This window comes from Phoxinus phoxinus (assembly GCF_949152265.1).
Source record: "Phoxinus phoxinus genome assembly, chromosome: 4".
Taxonomy (NCBI): Eukaryota; Metazoa; Chordata; class Actinopteri; order Cypriniformes; family Leuciscidae; genus Phoxinus; species Phoxinus phoxinus.
In genome coordinates, this window is record NC_136879.1 from 21,759,135 (window position 1) to 21,770,424 (window position 11,290).

Sequence of the window (11,290 nt, forward strand, 5' to 3'; positions counted from 1 at the left end):
GGTTTTTTAGGTAGGTTCCATTAAAAACAGTAATATTGTACATTATTACAAATTAAAGTCTCTTGATCAATTTAATGTCTCCTTGCTGAAAGTATCAATTCAATTAATTATATAAATAAGATCCTTCTAAATATTTCAACTGTTTCTCCTAAAGAACAAAAATATTAAAGACCATATCGCACTAGTTAATCTCACTTTAGTCTCTTCAAGAGTTTCAGAAGAGATCTCAATAATGTCTCAACTGTGCTCATATTAGCCTGTCTGCGATCAAAAGTTAATATAAACTGTCTTCCAACTTATTATCTGCAGTACATGCTATCGAGATCAATTTTATAGCGCTCTACCTTATCTGTGTCAATAATTTGTCTCTATTTTTATGTATTTCTCCTAAAAAAGAAACATGATCTGAGACAAATTTGAAAGCTCCATGTAGTCTAAGTTTCATGAATCACTAATAAGCAATACTAATTTTCCTTAAATAACTTGTATTTCATTTATAACACTGAATATTGACGGCTAATACTGTATAAAGACAGATCTTTAGGGGTCTAGAGGGTTTTGAGTTAAAAGCAACAGAGCATTCCAGCGCACACACACACAACCGGTTCAAGTTTCTCCACAGCAGGATTTGGTTCCTCTGTCTCTCAACTGAGATCACCTGCTGAGTGGAGACGTTAAATTCATTTTCTTCTGAAGACCTCACTTAAATATAAAGTTTTAAATGTGCCAGACTCACTCAAGATATAACCTTTTGACCAAGAAACTCGCTCCTCACTCTCAAGGACACTGATTTCATTGCCAGAGCATCTTGCAGCAGTGAAGTTCTTGTTCAAATAGGAGTCTCTCACCAAACCAGCAGATGGAGCATGTCAGTACGACTTACACTGAAAGGTCTGTCCGTCCTGGTTAAGCAAGCTTTTGAACAGAAAGTAATCTATCCGAGGACCTCAATCATAATTAGTTCAGAAAAGGTGAGTGACTGAAGGATAAAGACATAGAATAGAGCAGTGAGAAAGTGGAAAACTGGACAAACAATTGACTCTTTCTTAATAAATGTTCCGGGTCTCGTTGTGCATGATTGATCAGGACATGTTATTCTGAGGAAAAATCTTTCATTAAAACTTTCTCCCGCTCTGAAATGAATGTTATTTTCTACTGACATAATCAAGGCCATGCAGACAGAGGGAAAACAATATTGGCCAACAAGATCCTAGTTGTCTGTGCCATGATGCTACAGTGCCATAGAAGAACCATTTTGGTTTCCCAAAGAACCTTTCGAATCATAAAATAATGGTTTTAATGATCTGAGGAACCCTCTTTGACTAAGAAACTTTTGTGCAATGGGTTTCATGGATGTTTAAGGTTCTTAATGGAACCATAGATGAAAATAAAAAAAACCTTTATTTTTAAGCATGTAGGGTTTTCTGACTGGTTGCTAGGTTAGCCAGCCAAAAAAATTGTAAGTAGTGCTGCAACTAACAATTATTTTGATAATCAGTTAATCTGTTGATTATTCCTTTGATTAATCAGATGAAAAATGTATTAATTATTAAAAAATATATATAATTGCTGTCCCAATTAGTCCTGCAAGGCTATGAAAACAAATATGTTAAATGCATATATTTTGGCTATGTCAATATACAATATTACAATATACATGTACATTACATTAACACTCAAAATTGTGTAACATTATGAACGATTAAAGGATAGTTCATCCAAAAATTAAAATTCTCACATTATTTACTCACCCTCATATCATTCCTAACATGTGTGACTTTATATCTTCTGTGGAAAATGAAAGAAGATATTTTATACAATGGAAGTCAATAGGGTCCAAAACAACAACGTCTTCTTTTGTTTTCTGCAGAAGAAATAAAGTCATTCAGATTTGGTATTCATGAAGGTGAGTAAATGATGACAGGATTTTAATTTTTTTGGTGAACTATCCCTGTAAATTAAATGATGCCTGTACTGAATTTATAAAGATGTCAACTGGACTATATAAGAATATAATATATGGATAACTGTGTGTGTCCATGCAAAGAATGTAAGATATGTGACCCAATTTATGGAGGTGCCTAAACAAGTTGTTTGTGGATCAGTAACTCTTGAACTCCTCAATACTCTGTGGTATTCCAGGGAGGTATGTAGAGTCAGGACCCTCAGTGGGGTTGTAGCTCTTAACTCCAGTGTAGAGCAAACAAGATGGAGGAAAGGAAACCCTCAGGCAAACTGTATCAAACACACTCAGTACACACAGACACATCTTTAAACACTGTGCGCTTAGCACATATTGTAAACCTGTAAACAGGGAAGTTGCAGTAATGGACAGTGAAGAGCTTGTTTCCCACGAGTCTCTCCAACAACCCCAACAGGAAGACACTGTTGTTCAGTAGAACAACACAATCTTTTACATTTGTAAATGGAGAGTAAATGAAGACTTTTGCAGCCTTCCTCAAATATTTCAAGACCAAATGGTCTGAGATCTTCTGACCAAATACATTTTCTAGCTTTGTACTGTTTGTCAACAATTGTCTCGTATGTGTCTATTTTCATTTCTTCTAAGCAATTTGAGGAGAAAAATCTGAAACAATGTTGAGACTTAAATCAATGAATACTAGTTGATATTTAATATATCGGTAGCACTTCAGTTTAGGGTCCAATTCTTTATAGTTGCTTATTAGCATGCATATTACTAGAATATTGGCTGTTTATTAGTACTTATAAAGCACATTAATGCCTTTTTCTGCATTGAACATATTCCACATCCCTTAATCCTACCCATACCTAAACTTAACAACTACCTTAATAACTGTTAATAAGCAGCAATTGGGAGTTATTTATTGAGGCAAAAGTCATAGTTAATAGTTAACAGTAGTCTCTGTTCTATTAAAGAGCGATTCAATTGTCCTCTAATATCTAAATAAATACCTCTAAGGCACAGGTGTGTGTTTATAATGTTCATACATTTGATGAAAACATAGTTAGGCACTTTTTTTATTTTCAAATTATTATGAATAATATTCACACTGCTCTGCCTATAAAACATCAGCAGCTGTCAAAATGATCAAAGAACACTATAAAAGTACCATAAAAATAGTCTACGCACATCTTTTATGATACATTTGTAGTGACTGTTCCTTAGTTTGACAGCTCCTGGTCACTATTCACTTTTATTATAAAGAACAGCTTGAACATTATCGAACATCTAATTTTTTTGTTCCACGGAAGACAGTAAGTCCTACAGGTTTGGAACAACATGAGGGTACACTACTCCTTTAACTTTCTTATTCGATGAATAGTATTCCCCGCTTTCTCTCTCTCAGAACTGAGATGTGACCAGTGGCCTTTAAACACAGCAAATCAGTCCAACAGGAAAGGGCAGACGAGCTACAGCGTGTCCTGGGCCACAGTTGAAAGAGAGCACTGTAAAAAGATTCTTCCACATGCACATATACACAGTCTCAGAGTCAAGTGAGCTTAATGGGTTTACCAGTCCAACATGGAAAAGACATTTTTCATCACAGTCATTTCACCGTCGTACTGTTTAGCCATCAGCCTTCTGTGTTACGGACATGCAGAAGAAAACTTTAATTTTAGAAACTCTGAGAAAGCATTTTAGGAGCACAAACCTCCATCTCAGCACAAAACCGCAGCAGGAAAGCTGATCACACACACACATCACTGACTAAACTTAAATCTTTACTGTTAAGACACAAAAGACACAAACACGAAATCTCATTCACATACTACTGTGTGTGAGGCTTCTTCAATGCTCAAAGGCATATTTACTCTGCTGATTTCAATTGAAGTCAAACTCTTTGCTGTTAAACACCAGATCTGGTAAACCATGTTTACCACCAGAACCCATACACTCTCATTCGACACCTCACAGTGTGAAAAACTCACATGTGCTGTCAAAACAAACCATGAGAGGCAGAAACAAGTGAGAATCTAACAAACCACAGTGACGTTTGCCTGAGAAAACTCACTTTAGTGCACACACAGGTGGTGGAAACAGAGAGAGTGGGGGGAGAAACACCAGGGAAACAAGCTTCAAAGACACCAGTTGACCTCGACTTAGAAACATAAAACACTCTAATGTACAGATGCATCAGCACAAACTCATTATGCATAAACGCAAACCGCTTGACCCATGCAGCAGACCTAAAACAGATCAATGAAAATATGACCACAGAACCTATTCTTGAACATTCAAAAGATAAATAAGCCACTATTCATGCGCTGAAACTTCAACCCCTTCAAAAGTCATGAAAGACTCACCGTATTGGCAGCGCGTTCCCTCAAAGCCTTCTGGACACTGACATAGCTCATCACTGGTCTCAGAGCACATCCCACCGTTAAAGCAGGTACCAGAAGAACACACTCCTGTAGATAACACACACTGTTCAGATACTCTGTATCCATAACACACACACACACACACATACAGTGTTATGATACTCACTATGAAGACAGCCTCTCTCTTCCCCTCTCTGCATCCATCCTGGGCAGCACCTGTAGACTGTTTGCATCTCCATACTATACACCTGCCTATACACTGTATAATAGCCTGTCCTGAGATACACATACAGAGGGAGAAATAGATGCAGAAATAGAGTTAACGGGTTCATTATGTGTAGAGGCTGATATAGGCCTAATGCGGCATAGTATAATAAATAAATTGTTTGACGATGACAAATGAGACATAGGCCTATAACATTGCTAAAATAAAAGGGGATTTTTTTTAACATTTCCAAAATATTTATTGTTCATTCTGTTCTCCGGACATAACGCAATAACAGGAAGAGCCATCAAATTATACAGCTGCTACTCTAAAACGCATTGTGTACTCTAAAACCGATTTGTGAACGAGTCGTTGGTTTGAATCGAGTCTTTTCAATTCATCTTTTTTTGAGCCAGTTCACAAGACCCTTCTAAACGATTCACAGTGCGAGCGGTTCTCTAGTCCAGTGGTTTTAAATCTTTTAGATGCAAAATATGATCATTCTCGTGACCCCCGGCTCTAGAGCTGACGAAGAGTGTGAAAAGATTAGGTCTGCTTTCAGAGGAGCAATTATGACTCCTATTAAATCACCATGTGCAAATCACTTAACATCAGATTTACAGAAGAGCTTTCATATCAGTGTACTTAAGTCAATGGAAAGCATCTGCTATGGTAATTGGCAAATTTGGTTCTACTGAAAGCAAATGTCTTATAGTCACTATTATAGTCTTATAGACTTAAAGGGATACATCAGCATTTAGCATTAAGCTTTGTATCAGTATAAAACCTGTAGTATTTTCAAATTACCGTGCTTCCCTCCCTCATATCCCCCTGAGATGAGAGACATATGCCGTCGGTGTATGAATAGGTGAATGTGAGGCAAAATGTAAAGCGCTTTGGTGGCCATTGGGTCTGTGAAAGCGCTATAAATGCAATCCATTTACCATTTTACCATTTATGTATTTTTTGTCTGTAAAAAATCCTCCGATGACGCAAAAATCTTAATTTTCCCGGACATGTCCGGCCGTCGAGATTGTCCAAAATGTCCGTGTAAATGAAGTCGCCATTCATTTACACGCACACCTTTTGTTTCAATTTAACTGAATTCATTTCGATTGGTGAATCTGAATGTAGTGTTTACATGAACGCTAAACAAGTGATCGGTTAATGTGCATTTTAACATTGCTAAGAAAATTCCCGCTCCTCCGTGAGAGATACGAGATCAGTAATCACGCCACCGGCCTCGCGTCGTTCTCCCGCGGCCCTCAGTCTCCTCCTGCTCGCCACAGTAAACATAATGAATGGCGACTGTAGAATGCAAAAGCCGAATCCCGGACATTTTGGGCGGTCTCGAAATCCCGGGCAGACTCGTCACGGAGACTCACTAGTAGCCTAGCCTTGTTGTTTAACTGCGCTCTCTTACCGTTAGGCGTGGCCTCGTAGGGCAGTGAAGCAAGTGCATTCTGGGAGTTGTTGTCTTTCATCCACATGAGCCACAAATACATTTTCTGGCTTCTCTCAGTCTAAGACTCCAAATTAAAAAATATTTATACTATATAAATGACCCATTTTAAATACACATTCATCTTTACAGAGGTGAAGTTTCCCTTTAAGACATTATTTTCTGGGGAAATATAATAAGAGGAAATGATTTAAAGGATGATGATTGAGAGATGTGGGAAAATGTAAATAGTTGTTGTTGGAGTGTGTCTCACCTCCTCTCGTAGCCCATGCACCAGTGCTGAGAGGAACAGCCCTGCCGCCACACCTTCACCATACGGGTAAACGCCTGAACACACGGTTGCCTCACTCCCAGCATAGACATCTCCTGCTCCTCACACACATTCGGCCTGAGAAACAGTGAAAACGTTTATCAACTATACTTCAATACATATTTATACTTTTATCTAACCCTATAAAACCCTATAAATGAACCTCAGCGTGTTACATTATGCGTAACACTAGAACTAATCTCATTGGTTCTTGCTGAAGCTCAAACGTGATGCATAACAACACGAGAATGAACTCATTGTTAACTATTTTCTTGTATTATTACAGTACATTACAGACAGCATGGTTCCCAGCAAGTTACTGTACTTTGATTTATAATTGTACTGTAATTGAATTTAGCACTGTAAACTACTTTTATTGTATTTTATTGTGGTCATTTGGTCTGCTTCTGTTATCATTTATTATTTGGTGTTGTACTGTAATATATTGGTACATTACTGCTAAATATTACTTTCATTTTCATAATATTTACTATTAATGATAATATAATTATAATTTATTTATTTTCATTTTATGTTAACCCTGTGTAGTTATTGTTTTCTAATATTAGTTGTTTGCTGCAGCATGATCTTTTTGCAATCTCATTGCAATGACAATAAAGCTCTATTCTATTTTATTATATTCTAATTATATAATAAAAGTATATACAGTATATAGATCTATAGGTAGTAATATTATAATCTTACTGTACTTCAGAATAACATTGCAAATCAAAAGACAATCCAAACTATGTTATTGGATGACTTTGAGGGACACAGGTACTGCAACCTGGAGAAGATCGGACTCTTCACTGAAAAAAGACATGACACACAAAAAACCTTAGCCTGAAAGATGAGCAGACGTCTGCATTGATGAATGTTTATATGTGAATAATTGCCAACATCTGTTCAGCATATACAGTGATTTAGTCCCTTCAGAAAGTTTGGACTAAACCGCTTAATTCATATGGATTAGTTTTTATGATCTCTTTATGAACTTTTTGAAGCACCAAAGTGAGAGTTGCGTGGACTGTCAATGGAGGGATAGAAATCTCTCAGATTTCATTAAAAATAACGAAAGTCTTCAACGACATAAGGGTGTGTAAATTATGACATTTTTTTCATTTTTGTGTGAACTATTCCTTTAGAGTGAATCAATTGCATATAGGGGGCACTTATGAGCCACAAATCCACAATAAGTGTCTCATTTTGGACTTTCAACATCAAAGCCCTTCTTTTAGTGGTGTCATAATTAGCAATTTCATCATAAATGCTCACAGAAGAACATATATGTGGGTTAGCATGTGTGCACCATAGTGCTGACAGTAAACAGCATGCGGATACCAATATTTACGTGTTCCTCACTAAATACTGGGATAACCACATATTCAGGACGGTGGACCACATGGTATAGTTTTGTCTGTAAAAAAAACCTGTATATTGGGTGAGGGGTGGTTTAATTGCTTTAAACAAAGGAAAATGTGGCTTGCTCTTATAATTTATAAATGTATTATTTGATCACAAGGCTGTACAAAATCTATAATGTATCTATACATAATCTATAATTAAGCTCTGTTAACGCTGACACTATGATCCATTGAGGAAATTGATCCAATAAATTTGCTTATAGATCTTGTAGAAAAAGCTCATTTTGGGATGTTGACACAACCCAAACTAAAACCATAAAAAAATAAAATCATTAGGCCTACTTGAAATAACATAAAATAAAATAAAATAAAATCATTAGACCTACTTGAAATAACATAAAAATAAAATAAAATAAAATAAAATGACAAAAACAAACAACAAAATTACTCAAACTTAAACTTAAATTAAAGCGAAAACAGAAAACATGAATATAAAATCTAATTCAAAATATGAACATATTTCCAATATACTAAAATAACATGGGTGGTTATTGTTAGTAAAACTAAAACTAATAAAATTGGTTTTCTTTAACTGAAATAAAGCTTAAATAAAATAAAATATAAATGAAAATGAATTATATAAACTTAAAAAAAATATATATATTTTTTTAGAAATTGTTGCCTTGGCAACTAACTGAAATAAAATAAGTTGAAGTTTAAGTTCTAAAATAACAACAAAAACAAAAAAGTTGGAAAAATAAGAAAATTTTTAATATTTTTGAAAACTAATACATAACAAAATTACTCGAATTTTTTGAATAAAAAAGAATATAGGCTACTTTTATTTATGAACAGATTTTTCAATTGAGTGAGTGCACCTAAATATTTCCAAGGGGAGGATTTGTCAGATTTAGACCATTTTTAGGGATAATTTTGGCACTAAACTACAGCTAAGAACATACACACAAACTCAGCTTTCATTCACTTCTCCTTATACTGTCAGAAGCTGTTCGTTGATTTATATATCTCACTGTTGTCCAAAGGTTAGAGCCCCTCATCCACAGCTCAGAATATGGAATATCGCTGAGAATGCATTTCAACTTCATAAATACATCAGGACTATTGATTTGTTTGAATCCGTCTGTGACAGTCTGGCTCTTAAATTCTTTATTTTAGTTTCACAGAGCGAGTGTGGTGAGTCTGGGCTCTGCCTCAGAGGGTCATGTTCCCTTCAGGTTGTTTCCTATGACCATCTGGGCCTAATAAAGCACATCCTGGGTCAATTATGGGGCTCTCAGATAAACTGCACAGTCACACGCCGGATCTGCCCTGGAGTCAGTGTGTCAGTCAAACACTCACTGGCCTCAGTCACGCTTTACATATTTCCTCCAAATTTCAAATTTGAGTCAAGTCTATTTGTAACTGTTTCAAAGCAAGTTGTTTAGGTGAATGTATACATTGAAAATATGGTAATCAAGTCTTTACAGAATAAATTAAATAATTTAATGATGTTTGGATAACATTTCTAATTTTAAATGGAATCTGGCGCTTTTGGCGACATCTAAAGGTCATCAGAAATAACACATTAATTACCAGTGTCACGTCCCAAATTATTGAGCTATTAAAACAAATAGCTTGCGGTAAGAAACCAAACTGATTACCGTAATTATTATTATTGTTAATAGTAATTTAAGGCATTACCAATGCGACACCTAAGCGACAAAAAGAGATCAGGACACTGAGATAAACTTTTTTCATAAGCGATTCAATTTTCTTAAAAACACAGGTGAACCATTTACCTGTTGAGCCATGATGATAGGTCGCATTCAAGTAGCACTTTATATATTAATCACAAAATATAGGCTATTTTTAAACGTTTTTAAGTATTTTTAAGTGCATATTCTAGGCTAAATTAACATTTAAAATGTCAAGACTGTTTAATAGGCTATGAATGTAGGTATACAATAATGAAAGGTAAAATGCAATGTTTGTTATTCGTATTAATGTTATTAAAGTTGAATGGTAATGTTGAAGACAAATGTTTTCTTTTAATAGCCTATTCTGAGACAAAACGTTTGTTTTAACATAGCATATGTTCGGGTTTAGTTTTAGATAATAATTTTCCGTTTTCAAATGCGAAAAAAAAAAAAAAAAACTTGATGTGACATAATAGGCTGTGTGTGTTCAACAATATAAGGTGACTCACATGTCGGGCTGCAGGTCCAGTGATGCTGCGCCGTTCAGAGACACGAGCACACCGCAGCAGAGCAGAGCCACGGAGATGCACATCGTTTACTACAGCATATCCACATGCAGCACACACTCTTCAGGTTCCAGGGTCCCGCCGTCCACTTTAAAGGGTCCGATCACTTCATTATACACGAGGAGGCTAGAGCTGATATCTTTGTGAAAGCGCTAAACGTTTTCTCCTTGCAAACTGAAATAACCGAGCATCCTAGAGTCCTGAGCTGGTGTCCTCAACCGGGAGCACACTGAGACAGACTGGACAATCGCTCAGCGCTCTTCCCACCACACACACACACACACGCGCGCGTAACCGTTAGGGGCCATGGAAATACATGCACCGCTCAAAACATATTTAGCGGTTGTTTCTCAAGTTCCGTGTGATGTGTGTAGGGTAAGTTAGGCTACACTACAAAAATAATTAGGATAGGCTACTAGTTAGGTTACTAATTAGGCTACATCTTTAAAAATTAGATTAATATAGGCTACTCTCTAAAAAATTAGGCTATACTTGGCTACTTATTCAGTGTTGGGGAAAGTTAAAAGTAATGCTCCTTAAAAAAGGAACTTATACTTTTAATGGAAAGTAGGCTAATTACGTTATACTTTTGCGTTAGGATATTTTTCTCACATGGGCTTGCTGGTTTGATTTTTAATAACAAATAAACAAAAGGTGTTTTTTGCCAATGTAAGGCTCTTTCGCACCAAAAGTTAAATGAATGAACTTTCTGCGGGATTGCAGAAGAATAGGACGCAGGAGAAGAAAGTACCACAATCTTATTTTAATGTTTTTCTTATTTCAATCTTAGATGTTGATTGTTTGCCTATCTTTTTTTGCTTATGCTCAAGGTCAAAAGCAAAGACATTGGTTAATAAAGTGAGATTACATTATGTAAGTGTGTGTAATTTAACATAGGCTATTTAATTATTGCAGATTTGTGTAATATCTTAGTTTGCATTTCATGGTTTTAGGTGAATAGCCTACTGAATGTTTCTGTGCAAATGTGATGAGTAAATGCTTATATTTAATCTAATAACCATAACAACGCCTCTGCACTTCTCTCAACTTCAACTTCAATTTCTCTCAACATGGGGATAGGAGAGCTGTCAGTCAATGGGGAAACAAAGTTACTCAGATAGCCTATTTGTTGTAAATTTTAAAATAAATGCGTTACTTTACAAGTTACTTGAAAAAGTAATTGATTACGTTACTTGCGTCACTTGTAATGCATCACTGCTTATTACTACTTCCAAATCCTCTATTTCCAAACCCCTTGACCAGTTAAACAGTTCAAGGATAGGCATGCAACTGCTCTTTTCTTCTTTCAAATAAATAAAATAAAATTGCATAAATTATTATTGAACTGACCAAAGTATTTAAAGGGCAAAGGTTACATTAA

At 35.7% G+C, this 11,290-nt stretch overlaps 1 protein-coding gene across 1 annotated transcript in view; it reads right to left on the minus strand.

Moving 5' to 3' along the window:
• egfem1 (EGF-like and EMI domain containing 1) overlaps window positions 1-10,105 on the minus strand; it is a 55,574-nt gene extending 45,469 nt beyond the window's left edge. Inside the window, exons 1-4 of the mRNA XM_079611453.1 lie at window positions 9,853-10,105; window positions 6,226-6,360; window positions 4,472-4,581; window positions 4,288-4,392 (exon numbers count right to left, since the gene is read on the minus strand). Of these exons, the coding sequence (XP_079467579.1) occupies window positions 4,288-4,392; window positions 4,472-4,581; window positions 6,226-6,360; window positions 9,853-9,935 (433 nt within the window). The 5' untranslated portion in view covers window positions 9,936-10,105. The remainder of the gene's footprint in view (window positions 1-4,287; window positions 4,393-4,471; window positions 4,582-6,225; window positions 6,361-9,852) is intronic.
• Between the last annotated feature and the right edge of the window lie 1,185 nt (window positions 10,106-11,290).